At 42.1% G+C, this 19,987-nt stretch overlaps 1 protein-coding gene across 5 annotated transcripts in view; it reads right to left on the reverse strand.

Annotated features, from left to right (window-relative positions):
* The window catches only part of ARHGEF28 (Rho guanine nucleotide exchange factor 28), a 227,931-nt gene that overhangs the window by 22,892 nt on the left and 185,052 nt on the right, over positions 1–19,987 (reverse strand). For all 5 annotated transcript variants that reach the window (XM_090038115.1, XM_090038114.1, XM_090038116.1 and 2 more), the window contains 9 exons: positions 19,324–19,502; positions 18,087–18,175; positions 17,094–17,276; positions 14,977–15,108; positions 14,152–14,246; positions 11,425–11,463; positions 11,285–11,332; positions 10,056–10,544; positions 6,627–6,927 (listed from right to left, as the gene is read on the reverse strand). In XM_090038115.1, coding sequence (XP_089894241.1) covers positions 6,627–6,927; positions 10,056–10,544; positions 11,285–11,332; positions 11,425–11,463; positions 14,152–14,246; positions 14,977–15,108; positions 17,094–17,276; positions 18,087–18,175; positions 19,324–19,502 — 1,555 coding nt within the window. The remainder of the gene's footprint in view (positions 1–6,626; positions 6,928–10,055; positions 10,545–11,284; positions 11,333–11,424; positions 11,464–14,151; positions 14,247–14,976; positions 15,109–17,093; positions 17,277–18,086; positions 18,176–19,323; positions 19,503–19,987) is intronic.

The raw sequence follows: 19,987 nt of genomic DNA on the forward strand, positions 1-19,987 counted from the left end.
GGTTACAGATAGCAACATGCCCACGGTAACACAGGAATGAGTATAGGTTAATTGCCTGTGTATTTTACCTAACTTCTAGGGCAGGTATTCTAACTTAACGCTGAGGCTGAAAACAGATGTTGTCTTCAAAGCACAATGAATGGTCCCATGACAACTTCACTGATGCCACTGGGGCTGTTGTCCTGCTGGGTTACACCTCTGCTACTCCTGGGGCTTCAGGGGTCCAATCCTGTGTAAAAGCAGCCCTGGGCATCATGCCCTGACTAGCAAAGGAAATCCTCCATTTGCAGATGTGTCTCCTCTGTGTTGGAGAGTGGTGGTCTACCCCTTCAAGGGATTTCCACAGTGTGTCTGCATTCAAGGAGTGGGAACTTCCGTTCCCCTTTTTGCATTTGGAGATGTTAGGGCATGGCATGGGGCAAGGCAGCCTCACATGCATGCTGAGGGAATCCCTTGGCACAGCTTTTTGCTGGCCTACCACACCTCGACCTTGCAGGAGAGTCCCATGGGACATATATCAGGGTGGTGCTCTCCAACTCCAGCATTTCTGCAAGCGGAGAACCCTACTTGTAGATGCATGCCCCATGTCCAGGTGAGGCACCCCTGGGGCTGATGTCCTGCAGAATCTAGCCCCTGAAGCTCCTGCTTAGGGCAGCTGCAGAATATGGGCAGCCATGGGCTTCCTGAATTCTCCTGCCATAAGTGAACAGACATCGGGCGCAGAAAAGGAGCACAAATTATGACTGGGGTCATCCCAGTCACAATATGTAGGTACTTGTGGTTTGACAAGAGGCTAAGACATCTGTTTGCTCAAGTTTTGTTCTGCTGTCAAAAATGTCATGGGGGCACAAATAAGATGTCTGTTTGCAGCCTGAGTCTCACACTACCCCAGCTACACTGCTAGCGGTTCCTGAGTTAGTTTAGAGCTACCATAGGTGTAGCTATTATGTGAGTTGCAGTCACAGCAGTTGACCGCAATGGAGACATACCCTTTACAAGCCTAAGTATTTCTCTACTATAGAAACTGAACTAGTTTACCTTAAAATTAGTTTAATTAAATCAGTGCACTTTTGTTCGTGGATTCTTACACAGATTAAGCTTGCAGGTGTGAATTTCCTGACTTGGGCTGATTTAGGATTTATCTAACCTGATATTAAAAAAAAATCAAAGAGTTAGTTAAACCAGAACAACTTTGACCAGGACCCGAGTAATATCGGCAGTTTTGAGAATGTAGTCCTCTTTAATAATTAACTTGAATTCTTTGTTTCACTGTAAAGCACTTTTAAAGACTGGACTACCATGGCTCACCTTGACTCGATAGGGTAAGTAACCATTATTGCTACATGGGAAAGAAATGGTGTTAGGATTAATGCTGTTTCAGCAAAGCTGTGATTGATTCCCTTTCAAAGCATTAAAAAGACACAATTACTTAGTGAAGTTTTCACCTGAGTAACAACTTCAAGGTATGCTCCAAGTTTATTAAAAGGATTCTACCTCTGTTTCATCACCAGGTTCTGAACATAATCCCTATACAGTTGGTTGTAGGAACAGAGATTGTTTTGCTCTGCCAGGCAGCAGGCTCACATTCAATTCTCAGCCTACTCTTGCTCTTTGCAGTGACAGTGCTGGGCAGGAAGAAAATGTGCTCAAAACTGGACTGCTAAATTGTCTTGTGTCACTTGAAACCATAAAGTTAAAAAAACCCGTAAGCTATTTAATCACTTCATCTCCTTGATAGTGCTAGTTCTTAATTCTGTTTATTTACTGGTTTTTCTATCCTTCTCAATTCAGTGTTTTAGAAATTGTAATAAATTAGAAGAAATGGGAAAATAAAGCCAAGGCTAACATAGTATCACATTGTATCCTAGCTAGTTGCTTCCCTGAACACTTGCTACTTTGGAGTTTATCATTAGCATTTATTTAAACCATTTATGAAGGCCGGGGACAGAAATTACACATAAACTGATGGAAGTGATCAGAAACTGGTTCAAATCTGTAAACACAACAGAAGTTAGGTGCACGTAAACCGCTTTCCATGGCTGAAACTGGTTTAAGAGAAACTTGGATGGATGCAGTAACAGATTTACCTGATTTAAGTTAAATCAATTTATTTGACTTCTATCCTAGATCACCTCCAGATTCAAGCTAAGTTGCAGTCCTCCCACATCCCATGATGTTTTGCACCTCCCCTGAAAACTCCCCCTCGCAGTGTGGGTGGACTAGATTTGGCCCAAGCTGTCTGTTCCAGCCGAGCAGGAAAGCATGCTCTAGCATCCCCCAGCTTCTGGCTTGGGCCACTGTAGGCATGTGGCTGCATTTCTGGAATCAGAAGTGAATGTCTGTTCACTTGATTATTGGTTTAATCTAAACGAACCTGCAAAGATTAAATAGATTCAGCCTCAGGCTTCTGACTGTCTATACATAGTTCTACTGTTTAGTTCACAGGGCAGTAACTCAGACTCAAGCTCCTGTAGACTTTACTGGGCTTCAGGTTGCATAGTAGTTATATATTAGATAAAAATACTGCTTGCTTGCATTTGTTTGACTACAGTTAGGAGAAGCAGCAGCAAAGGAAACAGTAACTTCATAGGCAAGAAGAGATAAGGTTGCTTCCCTGAACACTTGCTACTTTGGAGTTTATCAATAACATTTATTTAAACCATTTATGAAGGCCGGGGACAGAAATTACACATAAACTGATATAAGTGATCAGAAACTGGTTCAAATCTGTAAAGCAAGGAGCCAGGGGAGGGGCACTCTGAAGTGCTTTGGGTTACAGTACAAGGCAGTCGAGGGGAAAGGGACTTAACGGTGGGAGTCTACTACAGACCTCCCAACCAGGGTGAAGAGCTTGACCAGGAATTCTTGGGTCAGCTCACAGAGGTAGTGAAGGCTAAGGATGTGGTAGTCATGGGGGACCTGAATTTCCCGGACATCTGCTGGGAAGAGCAGTCAGCCAGGTCTGAACGCTCCCGCAGGTTCTTGGCCAGAGTGCAGGATCTCCATCTAACCCAGGAGGTGCACAGCCCCACCAGGGGAGACGCCTTGTTGGAACTAGTGCTGGCCACGGATGATGACCTGGTGAGGGGGCTGCGGGTGCTCGACCACCTGGGCGACAGCGATCATCGCCTGCTGGAATTCACCATCCAGCGCAAGGTGGCAAAGGCATGCAGTAAGGCAGCGGCCCTAGATTTTAGGAGGGCAGACTTCAACGAGCTAAGGAGGATAGTTGGAGAAGCGCTGAGGTCCCAGGGGGAGGGGAGCCAGGTGTCCAAGGAGAGTGGTCGCTCCTTAAGGAGACGATCCTCCAAGCCCAAAGGAAGGTAATCCCAACGAGGATCAAAGGGAGCAGGAGAGCACACAAGCCTCTGTGGCTCACCAAAGGCATCTGGGAATGTCTCCTTGCTATACCCAGTGGAAAGAAGGGGTCATCACCAGGGAGGACTATTCTGTAGTTGCTTGGGGATGTAGGGGGGCAGTTAGGAAGGCCAAGGCAGAGATGGAACCGGGACTAGCTTCCCAGATTAAGGACAATAAGAAGTCTTTCTTTAAATACATAGGGGGTAAAAAGAAGGTCCCGGGTAATGTGGGGCCCTTGCAGGACGACATGGGTAACTTGGTTGTCACACCAGACAGCAAAGCTAACATGTTTAACAATTTCTTTGCCTCCCTCTTCCTAAGTAGGGACCAGAACAGCCACCTCCCCGCTGGGCCCACCTCGGGCCCCAGGGGAGGCACACCTGGGCCACGGGTTAGCGAGGATTTAGTTAGGGAGCTTCTGGAGGGGTTGGATGTATTCAAGTCAGCCGGTCCGGATGATCTCCACCCTAGAGTTCTAAAGGAACTGGCCGAGGTCATTGCAAGTCCCCTGGCACAACTTTATGAGCACTCGTGGTGCTCTGGTGAGGTACTGGAGGACTGGAAGAGGGCCAACGTGGTCCCCATCTTCAAAAAAGGCAGGAAGGAGGACCCGGGAAACTATAGGCCGGTTAGTCTCACCTCGATCCTAGGCAAGCTGTTTGAGAAAATTATGCTGGCACACATCCAGGAGGGGCCAGCAGGAGACTGCATGCTTAGGGGCAACCAACATGGGTTCATCAGTGGAAGGTCCTGTCAGACCAACCTGGTGGCCTTTTACGATCAGATCACCAGATCATTAGATGCAGGGGTAGCAGTGGATATAGTCTTCCTGGACTTCCGGAAGGCTTTTGACACTGTCTCTCACCCCGTTCTCATTAAGAAACTGGGGGGCTGTGGTGTAGACACCCACACAGTCAAATGGGTCGCCAACTGGCTGGAGGGCCACACCCAGAGGGTGGTAGTGGTTGGGTCCTTCTCAACCTGGAAGGACGTGGGCAGTGGGGTTCTGCAGGGCTCGGTCCTCGGGCCTGCACTGTTCAACATCTTCATCAGCGATTTGGATGAGGGGGTAAAAAGCACCCTGTTCAAATTTGCTGATGACACTAAGATGTGGGGGGACGTGGGTACATTGGAAGGATGCAACAGGCTACAATCAGACCTCGACAGGTTACAAGGGTGGGTGGACGAGAATAGGATGGGTTTCAACACAGACAAGTGCAAGGTGATGCACCTCGGGAGGAACAACCGGCACCATACCTACAGGTTGGGGAACTCCCTTCTTATCAGTACGGAGGTGGAAAGGGATCTGGGTGTCATCATTGACTCCAAGATGAACATGGGCCAGCAGTGTGGAGAGGCAGTCAAGAAGGCCAACCGCACCTTGTCATGCATCCACAGATGCATCTCGAGCAGGTCCAAGGAGGTGATCCTCCCCCTCTATGCGGCACTGGTCAGGCTGCAGCTGGAGTACTGCATCCAGTTCTGGGCACCACACTTCAAGAGGGATGTCGACAGCATGGAGAGGGTCCAGAGGAGGGCCACTCGTATGATCAGGGGACAGCAGGGCAGGCCCTATGAGGACAGGCTGCGGGACCTGAACCTGTTCAGCCTCCAAAAGAGAAGGCTGATGGGGGATCTTGTGGCCTGTTATAAACTAGTCAGGGGGGATCAGCAGGCATTGAGGAAGTCACTGTTTCCCCGAACACCGCCAGGAGTGACCAGGAATAACGGTCACAAGCTGGCAAAGGGTAGATTTAGGTTAGATATCAGGAGGTGCTACTTCACAGTCAGGGCAGCTAGGTTCTGGAACCAGCTTCCAAGAGAAGTGGTGCAGGCTCCTACCCTGGGGGTCTTTAAGAGGAGGCTAGATGAACATCTTGCTGGGGTCATTTGACCCCAGTATTCTTTCCTGCCATGGCAGGGGGTCGGACTAGATGATCTGCTCAGGTCCCTTCCGACCCTACAAACTATGAAACTATGAAACACAACAGAAGTTAGGTGCACATAAACCGGTTTCCAGGGGTTAAGAAAGGGCAGCTCTGGGTCACCTACAGTGAGTTCAGTAGTTTTATGCCAGTTAGATCTAGTTTTATTGCAGGTGCAGTTTCTATTGGCAAAATAGGCTGCTTGATAACAAATAAAATTCATCTGCTTGCCATATTAGAATTAATGCAGCTTAATATTAATGACTGGATAACATATTAGGTACATCCACATATCTGCTAACCTTATCTGAAAATCTTTATGTAACAAGCTTTTTAAGTCTGGCAAGGTCTGCTGTGGAGTTTTTGCTCTTCAGCTTTGAACTTCAGTTCTCACTTTAAGACCAGCAAACAGGCAGCAGCCAGGTGCCTGATGAGAGCTCTGTCTCGGGGCTCCTTAACTGAGCCCTGGGCTCCCCCTGCTCGCTAGAACGCCACCAGGGATGTGGGACTTTATTAAGGCTCCCTAACCCGCCTTTCACTGGGGAGGTAACTGGCCTGGCATTTCCAGACCACCCTTCCAAACTGTCATAATCAATTGTCATAACAGAATTTAAATCATCTACTGTTTTCACTGCATCCAAATAACGTTGCAATTCTGGCAATAAAATGGTAAGCAAGTTCCTATGATGTGAACTACTTGAACTATTTTAACAAACGCATGTTACTTCTTCCTTCTCACTCCCTTAACCTCTAGAAGTTCTGTGTGCTTTTCTTGATTTGGTGACATTCTCAAAGCATCTTTAATAAGGTCCTGAAGCAAGGTGTCTATTACTAGCATGCACTTGGAGCATCAATTATCAGTTGGACATAATGATTTAAAAGCTGTTCTGACTCAAATCTCAAGTACTGAACATTGAGTCTTTATAAAAGTGGCTATTGTAAACGCCCAATAGAAAAAGAAGGTCAAATAGTTCCAAAAAAACCCTAATGTTGAAAAATAATTTTGGATTTACTGCCACTGATTGCCTTGATACAGATGCAGCATATCTTTTCAAAAACTTTGTCTACTTTCCTCCGTTCCTCTGACATTCTTTTCTTTCCTTAATGGAAATAAATTGGCCTATCATTGCCTCTACAAGATCTATTGTAATGCTAACTCTCCTCAATAACATATTAAACTGTGAGGCAGTATCAGCCAGAAGCCCACTGACATACACCCCAACTCGACACCATACAACCATCAATGCATGTTTTTACTACCAAATTGCCTTCATTTTTAGCAATTAACTTATTGAGAGGTAACATATGGCCTGTTAGATATATATGTAAAGTGTTAATTACCATTATTAAATGCATCCTTGTTGATTTTACAGGAGGAGGGTATCTGTTGGTAGGAACTTGTGGATTTCCAAAGTTCATTGGTGACTGCTGATTGACAAGAAATGTCCATCTTGAGGTTCACCTGATTTTCACTAGTCCTTGTTATATCTGAATTTGAAATATTTATCCCATACACACCATCCTGGTAAACTAGAGACGGATTTGAACTGTTGAGACTGTTTAGTGACATCCGTACTAAAGCTTCATTTATGAGGAATGTGTTTTCACCACTTAAGCTGTCCGATTGATTGTGGACTACTATCTGCATAAGAAAAAAACAGGGAAAGTATTTATCAACTGCTTCCTCCTCATCCAATGCTAGATGGCTGCTTCTTATATTGGGGCATCAAAACCTGACTGTGAAATTTGTAATGCATACATGCTTTAGAGTACTTTGAACAGGTGTTGTAGAAACACACATGGCAGTATTCGTCTCAGCTCCACTCAAAGCACAGGAAAGCAAACTGCTATTTGCCAAATATCAAAGAGCAAAGGGCCAGGTCATAGAAGGTGCAGACATCTTGAGACTGACTGAAATGGCTACAGGCATGCGACCCTCTTGTAGATGCTGCTGAACTAGCATTAAATTAGCTAGCTTGGGTACCAATGGTATAGTAGCCATGGCAGCACAGATCTTAGTGCAGGCAAGCTATCCAAGCATTCATTTAAGACCACAACAAGGTTTTGTAGTTTATGTTAAACCCTGAGCTCTACAGTTACTCTATATCCAAAATAGCTAGTTCAATGCTGGCTCAGATATCTCCACCCAAGTAGCAATCACACCTTTAGACCACAGTATAGACAAACTTCAGAGCAAGCAAAAATGGTTTCATAGCCGGGTGCAAATTTATAGGAGCTTTTGGAAAGGTATCTTCTTTACAAGCAGTTCCTGGTAGTGGCATTCAACAGACAGGGAGTATTTGTTAGTACCTAAGAATACCACAAGGACAGTTTTGGTTGCCAAGAAGTGAAGTTAAGCCTTAGCCATTGTGGAGTTTCTAGACCTTAGCTCTAGGAATTGGCAGTTTAAAGTTGATATTGGAGGCTGTGTATATTATGTGTGGGTGTTTCCTCTACCACAACCTATCGGTATTTCTCCTGGCCCATAATTGGCTCCTTTTACCACTACACTGATAAGCAATCTTTGTATTATCTCATTAATAAGTTCTGCCAAATGAGACAAAATTTCACTTTAAACTATACTAGGTCTTTGAGTTGTTTTAGTGCTCAGAGGGGATGAGTATCCAGCAAGAATTTATATCAACAGTTTTCATCATAACTGGAGCAAAAGAGAAGATGAATAGCAGAGGCTGTGTCTCATTTCATACTCTGAGCACCAACTGGCACACTGCTCCTCATAGCTCTGGAGGTGGACAAGGGATGGTTCATGAATTTTTCTTGCCAAAACAAAAATGTTTTTCAAATAATTTTGTTCTATGTGAAACATTCCATTCAACCCCAAATCAAATGTTTCATCCTCGTGTGCTTGTAAAAAAACAAAAGAAAGAGGAGGAAGTGAAACAGAAGGAGGATTTGGAATTGGTGCTGCTGCCCTCCTTTTATCCAATATCTTGGGGGTTGGAACATTTACCCAGGATGCATGAAACCCAGGTTCAACTCTCTTTTCCATCTGATGCACACCCCATCTCCCACCTCCCGGGTGTGTGCCCTAACCCCAGGTTAGCTGGTACCCTGGTGTAGGTGCTCTTAACTCATGTCAACACAAAACCGCTTTATATGAATAAATAAGCATTCGCTGGAGTAAAACAGAGGAACCCCAGATCCTGACTGGATTTCCTAACTACCATTGTAGAGAAACATCCATTCCCTTTCACTCTGTCTCAATACATATTTAAAGCATTTTAAACATTAAAGGGCAAATCCTATTTCACTGATTCAACCTCTTAATTGGCACTTATGCATTGAAGGGTTTAAATCTAATTTTACTCCCTGCTGCCTGAGTCTCCAAAAAGCTGTTAACCCAGCAATTTATGTGATACATCATTATTTTAACTTTAAGACTTACTCAGAAAACAGTGGTGAAGAGGAGGAAGAGGACCCACTCTTCTTACATGTTAACAGTTCTCAAGTTACTCAAGCAAGTTAGAATAGGCTCGCATTTCAGCAACTAATAAGTAGTATAGGATCTGGACCTAAATATTTAAGCAACATTGGGACAGTTCTAAGTTGCACCAACTAATAATGTCCCCCATTTGGGCTAATAAAGGCCCCATTTAGACCATTACACTGGCATGACTGGCTGAACTCCATGCCTCCTGGCACTGGAGAGTGAAGGGAGGAGGAAGCAGAGCCCATTATGCATGCTGTATGACAGCCAGGAATTCCCCACATTAAGAGGAATCCTCAGCTGCTTCCTCAGGGCAGAACTATAACAAAGGAGCAGGAGCAGGGGGTGTGGCTGGGGAGAGCCCCTTCAACATTTCTAGAGTTTGCACCTCTACTTGTAGAGATACCGTTTTCCTCTGAAAAACAGAGCATGGAGGGTGCCTCTTATTGCAGGAAAACATTGCATTCTACTATTTAATGGCAAAGTAGAAGTTGCAGGGCAAAGCTTGGCTCCTTGTGATAGATAACCTTTTTCCTATCCCCTTATGTTTATAACTGAATTTGATTTTTTTATATAATTTCAACAAGCTAAAAATCAATGTTTATTTTTAAGCATCTCTTCCAATTTGTATCGATTTTTATTGATTTAAAATTTTCAGGACTGCCTGAAATTAGGGCTGTGGGGGGCAGACAATTTAGTAATGATAGTATTCAGTTAAAAGCTTTAAAAATCATGTTAAAATATAAAAAGTAAATATCCAAAAATTAATAAAGCATACCTAATCATGCTGAGGCTGCACCAGGTTCGGTGGGAGTTTGGCCCCAGTCACAGGGGCCAGGCTGGGCTCACCAGGAGTTTGGTGCCTGATGCGTAGCCAAGGCTCCCCCCACTCTGCCTACAGAGTGTATCTGTGTGCGCATGTGCACAAATGCATGCATGCGTGAGCAGCACCCCTGCCCCAGATTTCCTTACCTCATCCCAGATTTTTTGTTGTTTACATCCGCTTTCTATACATTTTGATGATTATCAATGGAGATATGTTTCCACCAATATGTGTTGGGGAACTCACCATTTATCAATGTTTATTGATACAAATCAAATCCTGCCAAGCCTATTTATAACCATGGGCAAAATGTCCTTTTTGCACTGCTCTGATATTCATTTAAACTTGTTCTGCTTGAATTTAGGTCTCACAAATACCAGGCTCAAGAAACCTGTCAGCTGAGGTATCAGGCCAGCCTCAGAGGCCACTTCCTGAAATGTTATCATCTTCAGTGCAAGTCTCTATAGCACTCTGGTTGGGCTTGTGGGGAAATATATACCTGTTGGTTCCCTGAGGATGAGACTACTACAGGAAGACCACTCTGGCAGCTATGTTTCCAATGCCACAGTATCTTTTGCTGCATCTTCACCCTGTCTCTTTCCATTTCCACCATTCTTTGGCCCTCTCTAAGCCTTTCCAGGTTCTGCTGGTACTCCTGTAGCTGCAGACCCAGCTCTCCCCGGGTCCTCTGCAGAAGCTCTTCCTGCCATAGGCACTCTTCCTCTCTCTCCTGTAGCCAGCTCTCTCTCATCTCCTGCTCCCGTTGCCGCTGGTCACACTCCCGATACCAGCGCTGTTGCTCTTGTTGAAACTGGTGCTGAAGCTTGTGTATATTTACTAGTTCCTCCTTTTGTTTTTCCAAATTCCGGTGCTTTTCCTGTTCCAGGATTAGGTTTACACGAGAGCTGTGACCACGGCTGGTTCTTTCATGCTCCTGCAAAAGTATCTTATGGATCACAATGTGACTGTCCTGGATGGTTAGGGCTGCCTAGTCACCAAAACAAAAACAAATCTTAACTTAAAAAACATGAAATTAATTTAGTTAGTTTTTCATATAACTATTACATAAAAATCTTACTATTTTCCTCAAATAGCCATGTTCACAGACTCTTCAGAGCCCATTCATCACATGAGCATAGGATTATATGTGCATACATACGCTGAGGAACACTCTTAAATGCACTTAATCATTTCACTCCTTCCACGCAATTTTGAGTTACAACTGATAACAATAACAAACACCAATAATAATAGTAATAGGAGTAGTAGTAATTGCTGTTATTTATGTTTAACTTTTATATCGCAGCTATTTTCAAGTTGAATAAAAAAGAAAAGTAAAATATCAACATCTTTTCACACAATGAAGAGTTTTGAAAATGTTTGATTCAGAGATGTTGATATTTTCCCATTATTTTGTCTAACTTGAAAACAATGTTGAAATGTTGGAATTTTCTGTTGGATGAAAATTCTATTCTCCAACCAATTCTAGGAATTTCATATCTTGGAAAAAAGGTTTTCTGGACAAGCATTCTTCACGGTTCTTGGAAGAAGAATATAATTTTGTAAATATGTTAATTTATATTCTATACCCACTTTATTATTTGTATTATGTTATGGCAAAAAATCAGCAAAATTTAACATCCGTGTCTAAAAGTATGACAGGATAAAGAAATTAAAGGAGTAAAACATTAATGGATCCATTATTTTTCACAATTGTTACAATAATACCTGGATGCTGTACAAGAGACGGGTTAAATTCTGGATTGCTTGTACAATCTGAAAAAGAAAGAGAAGGATTTTCAAGATGACACATACCACAAAGTTTAATCAAACAACACATTCAGATTTGGGGATTTAAACAAACTCACCTCTGTCTGTGTAGAACGTGGGAAAGTCGTGCATTCTATCTACAATATAAATAATATATATATAGCTATGAACAGCAGTCATACATCATAAAATATCATCTAGGTCATGGTTTTTGTAAGACCTCATATACATTTTAATAATATATGCTATGATGAGTCTAACCTATTTTTGTCATGTGGAAAAAAATCAAAAGAGTAACTTGGAAATATCCAAGTTACAGTATATGCAGTAGAATGGTTTGTGTTCCTCAGAGTCAGTTATTATAACTTGTGTTTCTTCAGAAACCTATGTGCTAACATAGCAAGGAGCTACAACAGTTTGTATTAGTAAGCTACACAGGATGCCTCAGACACATTATAAAAGCCTGAAGCAAAGGCTGAGTCCCTTCAGTCCTCCGCAAAGTGCAGGAACAGCCACTAATGTTCACCCTAGCAAAGCTTGTTGCTATGAGAGTTGGCTCATTAATTTTATGCTTCTTTCTTTCCCAAGAACCTTTTAAAATTCAGGAACAGAGAAGTTACTCACAGCCTTTCAGCATGCACTACTGCCATATTTTCTCTTTCCCTGCCCTTCACTTCTCTCTTGTTCTATATGACCTTGCTATTTTTCTTCTTCACTCTTCTTATTTTTCCTTGTTCCTTCCCCAACTTTTCCTCTTTAAACATTAATGGAAAAGCTGCTCAGCTCTGCAGTTAGATTCCTCTTTGTAGTCCCACTGTGGCAAGGTCACCATACAAAAGAGGACTGATGACAGCAGAGCTTGAGCAGCACTGGAGAAGCACATGTGAGTGAGAAGTGGGGAAGGGAAAAGATGGGGACGACAGGAGGAGGAAACAGGACAGGAAGAAACATTGTCAAAAGGGAGGCGGCAGGGCTGAAAGCTGTTTACTGTGCTATACTACAGCCATTAAGCTAGAAAAGTAGAACAAAATGGAGGAAAGCCCATTATTCTTTTTAGCCCTATTTAAATACACTGGGCATGCAGTAGAATAAAGCCATGACAAATCAGAACATGACTTGGTCACCCAGTGCCCATGGCCCTCCTCTGAAAGTATGTCTGCACTGCTGTCAGTAGTTATCATTGCAGCACATTAATTACACTCAGAATAGGTTTAATTTAGCAAGTCTGAGTAACAGCAACAAGGAAGACTTCCATGTAGACAAGTCACTGAATTAAGCATTCAGAACGCTCATACAGTCCATCACCATGGCTTCTCTGCTATTGCTACCCAAGGTAGTTGGCTGAGTATGTCTATCCATTTTGCAATCACTTCACCCAATTCCTTGGTAGACATACCATGAGGGTATAAGACAGATGGAACAATCGTGTTGATATCAAATTATACTGATATAACCTATTACAATGCAATTTATAGCTTCACGTTTCTGTACTAGTGCTAAAAATCCACAGCAACTTTGACCCCCAAGTCATTTATTCACTTTAGCTTCTAGCTAATGTATATCAGTACAGGAGCATGCAGATGTAATAGTTACAACACAATAGCTCTGACGGGTGCTCTCAGAAGCAGCTCCTCCTCCCTTTTTTAAACAGTTTAAAGCATAGGTTTGTCCATTGCTTACCTCTCTTCCATTTTCTTTACTTGGTCTGCCACCTTCTGGTAAATCTGATATATTATGAAGCAAAAAATGGTGGACCTACTATCTGGAGTGAGTCTGAATCTGTCTTCCACTGTGGTACAATGTTTACATCCTACCTGTTTCTTGTTCATTTTCCCAGTTCATCCCCCATCTCTCTCTTTCTACATCTCTCCTTTTGGTTTTTGTTTCTCCCTAGTAACTATAGTTTTTTGGCCAATTTTGCTTCCCATTTTAATACATTTTTCTATTCACTGCTAACTCTCCTCCTCTTTTCTCCCTTTCTGTAAAATTATCAGTTTTCAGTTTCACTTTTCCAGATTCCTCTCCCCATCTGAACCACTCTCCCCACCTTGTCTACCTCCCTCGTTTCCCTTCTTTTCTCTGTGGGGGAAGTCTGTAACAAGTATTCAAAAACAATTTCCACACTCAGTCTGAGTTTACTCTCCATTTTACCTTTATAAAAAAGCTTCTTGCTGCCAATTAAAACTTCTTGTGTCTAGTCTCTGTTTTGCACTGATTTTTCAGTGTGAGGATTTGGCATTAATTGTTTTAGCTCTTTAAAGACTTCCATGATTTAATCTGTTTTGGTTTTCACTCAATATGCAAAAGCAGCCTGGTGTAAGAACACAGGCTTCTTGTACTGGCCAGCTCTCAGTAAAGTGAAAGTCACCTGAGTGCAAAGGGCCACCACACCATCTATTTGTAAAATAAAAGATCTATGCCACGTACATGCCATAAAATGGGATTAGAGGAAGTCCCAGTATCAGTCCCACACAGATTAGCGTGTAGGATAAGGATAGGAATGGGCAAGGTCAATGATCTGTATTTTCAGAGGTCCAGTGGTCTTAACATGTTGCATGAGTGGCAATAACAGCTGTTATTTCAGTCCACAGGCTGAGTGACTCTTCTAAAAATATATCATGGTTAATTAACCACTGTGACTTTTGTTTCATTTATTTATTTTAACTTTATAAAATTCACCCAGTCAGTGCTTTGGGCACCAGTACAATTCTTAAGCACCTCATGCTAGTCATTATTTATCTGAATTGCAGGAGCCAAAATCTCCAATCTGGTTCAGTGTTTATTGTGCCAGGTGTGATACATAAAGATAAATCAGATAACAGTACCTTCTCCCCCATCCCAACATCTGTCTCTTCATTTACAACGTGCTCAGTATTGGGATTAACGTCACTACAGTCCTCATCTCCGTGTATTTCTGTAACTAGGGATAAAAAAAACCCCAAAACATGCATATGATAGAAACAAGTAGCAGCTATTTAAAACATACATTGAAACCTTTTTCTGAAAAGGCAAAGAAATGCACATGAACTTTACAATAACTCACAGTATGCTAGAATTACAGATTTACCTAGGTTGTACCTATAAATAGATAAACAAATATATTCATGATGGAAATGCAAATGTGAGAAAAATGGCCCATGCCATTTTCTTCGAAAAATAAGAAATGTCAACTGTAAAAAAGCAATTTAAGAAATAAATGTTCTTGTACTGCTAAAAATACATTGAATCTATAGTTTTTATATTATTTATTTTGAATTCTCAAGGCTTTTAAGAACTCTACATTATACGATTTATAGCTGCAACTATTAAAAAGGTCATACTCTGTGCAGCAACTGAATTTCAGAACATCTAATGAAAATCAATTTGTTAAACAATAGTTTAAAATGTGATAAAATTTTGAATATTGACTGGATATTCTGTGTGTAGTATATGTTTCTCTGTATGTAAATATCTAATATTAATATTGAGTGGAAGAAGGTATACATTTGGGAAGATCGGCAGCTGGGGCAAAAGTGTCCACTGACTTCAGTAGAATTGTTATAATTTACAGTGGCTGAAGATCTGCTCTGGTGGATTGTGGAACACTTAGAAATGTCCTAGAAAAAGTAGCATTTTTATTTGAACCATCAGAAGTATCAAGTTTTACTTACAACTGATAGATGATCCAAAAATATCATTGGTACCAAGTGTGTGTTTCAGGCTATATTCTCCAGCACTTTCCTCTGGTGACATGTTTGCTTCATTCAGTTGTGAGGATGCTACAGCAACACGGAGGCTTTCCACTGAAAAAGAAAATATGAGGTATTATAGAATCCATGAATATCTTTACTGAGCACAAATCCATGTCAGGGTTTTTAGACTGGAATGCTCCCTTGTGAGTTATGGTATAACTAATACCATAAAAGCACCCTGAAAAATTACACCAGAAGTCAAAGTCAGTCATGACTAAGGGTGAGATTACACATGACAATTAGACCACATTAAAAGCATTAATGTGTCATCTTGAATGATAACACAAAGACATCTTTGAGCTGCGCTACTTAGCTCAAATTAAGTCAACTTCTGGGTGTTTACCTGAGATAACCCACCAATCTGCAGACTTCAGTATCTCAGAAAGTACTGCCTCCAAGGTAGACTAGCCCTGGGCTGACGACTGGGAATAGCCAGACAATAGGTGGATGGGAATGAGGTGAGTGAAGAAAAAGGGGAAAGAGGTGAAGGGGGGCAGGGAAGCTAAGTAGAGAGGGTCATGGGGGAGGGGGTAAACCAGCATTGGAGGGGGGAAAGAGTGGGTAGGGGGAATAGGGGAGCAGGTGGGTGGGAAGGTACTGTACTGGTAAGAGGGAGGGGAAGGGATGTTCCTCCAATGCCTGCTCCTAGGGCCCATACAGATCCTACTGACCCTGCAAGCCCAGATCAAGACACCACCAGGCCCCACAACTGAAGGAAGGGCAGCAAGTGGGGGGCCCCCAAAATCTGCTGGGAACCTCTCCTCCCACTGCTGTCACTGCTCTCAGGCTGACTGGGGTAGCAGGGCAGTGATCCCAAGTGGAGGGGGCAATTGAGGGTGAGGGCAAGATTTTGGGGTAGAAGGAAAATCTGGGGGCCAGTGGTGGACAGTTGGGTCATTTGGAGAGCAGAGGAAATGATCCAAACAGCACCGGGGGCCTTCCCACCTCCTCCTCAGCCTATACTGTGGCTAAAGAGGTGGCAAATGGGGCAGGCAAGGAGCAGACTTGCAGTCCGTAGCCATGCCTCTGCTGGCCAGCCCTCTTGCAGCAAGTCGGAACAGTGCACACTAAAGAGAGTATTAACCCCAATTGTGTGACTGATCACTAACACTTCTTAATCTTAGCACAGACTAACGTTCCTTTAGAATGAGCACCTGATAGCTCTAATACATAATTTCATCCTAAGACAATAGAGATAAATTATTTTAGTCCAATATTATTACCTTATTGGCAAATAATGGGAGCTTTGTACTGAAAAAACAATGTAGTAAGTAGTGCGGTAACATTATATTCAGATCATACCCTTCTGTTAAGCAATGATTTGTCTGAAATATTATAGAATAAGAGTTTCTTCCATCAGTGAACACTCCCAAAACATGGGCATTTTTTTTCCTATAGATTTCAATCTTCATTAGTCAGAAGTAGAATTTTTTATTCCCCTTCCTGCCTGAACCTCTTAAGCTTTTCTAGGGTCCAAATGTTCAGAATCTTGCAGCACCTGAATTAAGACTACCATAGCTTGTTATTTTATAGATGGGGTCTACATATTCATCTAAGCTTTTTCTCAATACGCAATGTTTAAAAGTTGCTCACATCTCAAGGAGCTTTGAACCCAACAGCTAATGGCTAGATAGGGGTTTTCAAACAAGACCTACATTATAGGCCCTGGCCCAACTTATGGAGATTTCACTGGGTGTTGAAATGGTCTCCACAAATCTTCAGGATAATGCTTTTTAAAAACAAATTTCCATAAGCAGACAGCACTTCCAGTAACACAGGTCCCCTAGCTCCATGTTGAGACACAATATGTAACCCATACCATCAGCTCCTGCACCAAGATGTTTCTTGGCGGCGTCTAGACCAAGTATTGACCCAGCCTGATTTTGCTGAGCTTTTGAGACCTGACCAAATCACAGCAAAAGGCAAACTGGCTGAAGACCAAATATATATTAAAGTGTCGTATTTACTTGAAATATCTGACTGCAGAACTGTCTGTGCATATAGCTATAGCTTTATTTTTTTCTAGAAAAACTCACCTTCCCTGAGCGCTGTTGCCAGCAATGTGGCAGACTGTGGTGTTTCTCCAGAGTCAGGTTTGATAAGCAGGTGTGGCTCTACATGAACATCCTCAAATCCACACATATCTCCAAGCTCTGCATAGATACGAAGCTTGTCTTCCAAGTAATTACAGATCTGCTGGTCCTGGTTATTCAGAGATTCTATGAACAAAAATTGTACAGGTTATATTAACAGTAACACCTTTGTTTCCATAGACAATTTATTCATTACCCATCTGCCATATTAAATACGATTTGCTAATTCAAGCAAAGCACCTGCTTTATACCAAACCTTTTAAAAACTGCCGGGAGGGAGATTCACTACATGGTTTGCATTGATAAAAGCTGGCAGAGACCCTGGCAGAGAGAGTCCACCAGTGGCAGAAAGTCACATCAGGGAGGGATTTTGATGATGCAACTTTGCCTATGATTAGAAACAAAGCGGAAGCATACCAGCTGATGTCAATGAATACAAAACCATACATTTATTAAAGGCTCAAGTTACTTCAGCAAAACAAAACTGTATCAGCCGAGTATTAATTTGGAAACTTCAGTTTTGAAGACTTTTTCAGATGTTATTCTTATATTGATTACAACGAGGTGAAAACTGCAAAACATCCTCATGAAAGAATATGCCTACACCACACAATGCAGCACTGCTTAGAAAGACAAAACCTAGCTCTAAATGTGCTAAGTTTGGTATTAGAAACAAACCAGTCATGCTAGTGTGGCACTTCATCCAGGCTAATTTACATGTCCATAATGCTTCTGGTGGCTGAACTAGTTATTTAGAGAAGGACTGGATCTAGCACTGTAAATATTAAAAAAATAAATAGCTCTAACCTCCAATCACATATCAGAGCATTGCTTACTTGACCACTTCTATAGCCTATCCAGTGACCAACCCAGCCATGCTAAACTCATCCACCATGGTGTCTGCTACATTTCCCAATAGTGGGAGAGATACTATACCTTGACATTTCTGAATTTTTGCCACTTTGGCCTCAGCTATCCGTCTGTCCTCATCAGGTTCACTACTTTTTCCTTCTTCCTCTGGGCAACTTGAACAAAACAAATTAAACAAAAGTGAATAAAGCAAAGTGTGTAAATTACACTGGGAGTGGTGGGGGGAACAGAGAGAAAGAGAAATTCTGCAGCCATAATAAATAAAGTGCAACATTGTCAAATTCTGCTATAACACAGGAACAAACCTGTCTACAGCCTCTTTTAATATTATTGGTTAGTTAGAAACTTGGTTGATGGTCTCCACTTCACTGAATAGGGGGCAAGAAAGGAAGACAACTGTGATAGAGGAAGCTGTGAAAATATTTTGCAAAGGAATCAAAGGAATACTCAGCCTAGCTTCAGTTCACCAGGAGTTTCAAAGTGCTCTGTGAGCCCTGCTAAAGACTGAGCTAATACCTACCTCTTACCTGAAGCCTATTCTGTGAGTCAACAGCATAAACCAACCCCATTCCCTAAAGTGACATACGGCCTTTAGATCCTGTAAAGTTCAGTACTATGTAGATACCCAAGTGTAGCTCCACACTGTCATGACTGTAACTGCATTGTACCATTGCACTGTACCACATAGATATATATTTAAGCAGCAAGCTAAAGGCTGTCCCCTTCACCAGCCTGCTACTCTGAAGATATTTTGGGGACCAGTTACCTTCCTAACTCCCTAATGACTGAATGGGAGGTAGCAGAGCAGCTGGCCCTCTCAAGCAAACTTGGGGGAAGATTTTCCCAAAGACTCAGAGTGAGTATGGAATAGTGTCAAGAAAGGCACCTGAGCTACCAAGCAAATAGGTCTCACTAGACAAGGGCAGGCAAACAGGTTCCTTAGGAAGCCATGAGAAACTCAACAGTTTGGCACAGTTTCCCTCTGAGGTTTATGGGGGGGTGGGGATTGTTATACAAGCCTTAAGCACAAATCAAAACTCAGTTTCACTACTGGCAAAAGCTACCAAGATCACCAAACAGTTGGCAGTGCATGGGATCTATACACAGAGATTGGAAGCTGAGCGTTCACTTCAGATGGATCTGAGGCCACTGTGGTACTAGTGAGCTCAGCTCCAGAGTGATATTCCATTAGAATCAAAGCAAACAAAACAGTTTAATGAACGCACTGCAAAACAGAACTGATCAGCTTAGCACAGCTAAGATGTCCTACACTGCATGCTTAAAAAAAAAGGTTTCCCTGTACCTTTCAACTGCATCTTGAATTTTCCTCATCCAATTATTACGTTCCTCTTTGGAATTTGTATGAATCTCATACATCTCAGGGCCTGCAGACGAAGCACTAATGAGAAACATTCCTCTTTCTTCATTGGCTACTTCTCTTACTATCAGCTTCTGAAGGGATATAACTGAAGGCTTCTGGTCCTATGTAATAAATAAATAAATAAATAAATAAAAGCATATTTTAGAATAAAATGATCTTATTACAAGAGACAGAAGTTTTAGAAGAACATAAATTGTTAAGTTATTGAACCAATTCTACTCCTGGCATTTATGGGCACTCTAAGTGGGCTTTACCAATGATATAGGGTTTACATTTTTTAATGATAAGAAAAGCAAAGTTTCTAGGCCATATTCCTTCAGCTATTCCTATAATTATTAACATAGCCACTGAATATCAGAGCAGAAAGTGTTTTGTACCTGCTAAAAAGTACTGTTTAAGGTTGAGCCTCAAAATTCATATATATGCTTTTGAAAATTTAATGTAATGTAAAGAGAATTTCCTATCTTTCAGGTATACGTATGTACTATATTTGCAGTTAAAATACATCTTGAGCTTTATTTTGCACAATTAAGCAGGGTGTCCAGACTGTGGAATAAGCTCCCTCCAGAGGTGGTGCAATCACCTA

This window comes from Crocodylus siamensis, chromosome 3 (genome assembly GCF_052110815.1).
Source record: "Crocodylus siamensis isolate JL-2025a chromosome 3, ASM5211081v1, whole genome shotgun sequence".
Taxonomy (NCBI): domain Eukaryota; kingdom Metazoa; phylum Chordata; order Crocodylia; family Crocodylidae; genus Crocodylus; species Crocodylus siamensis.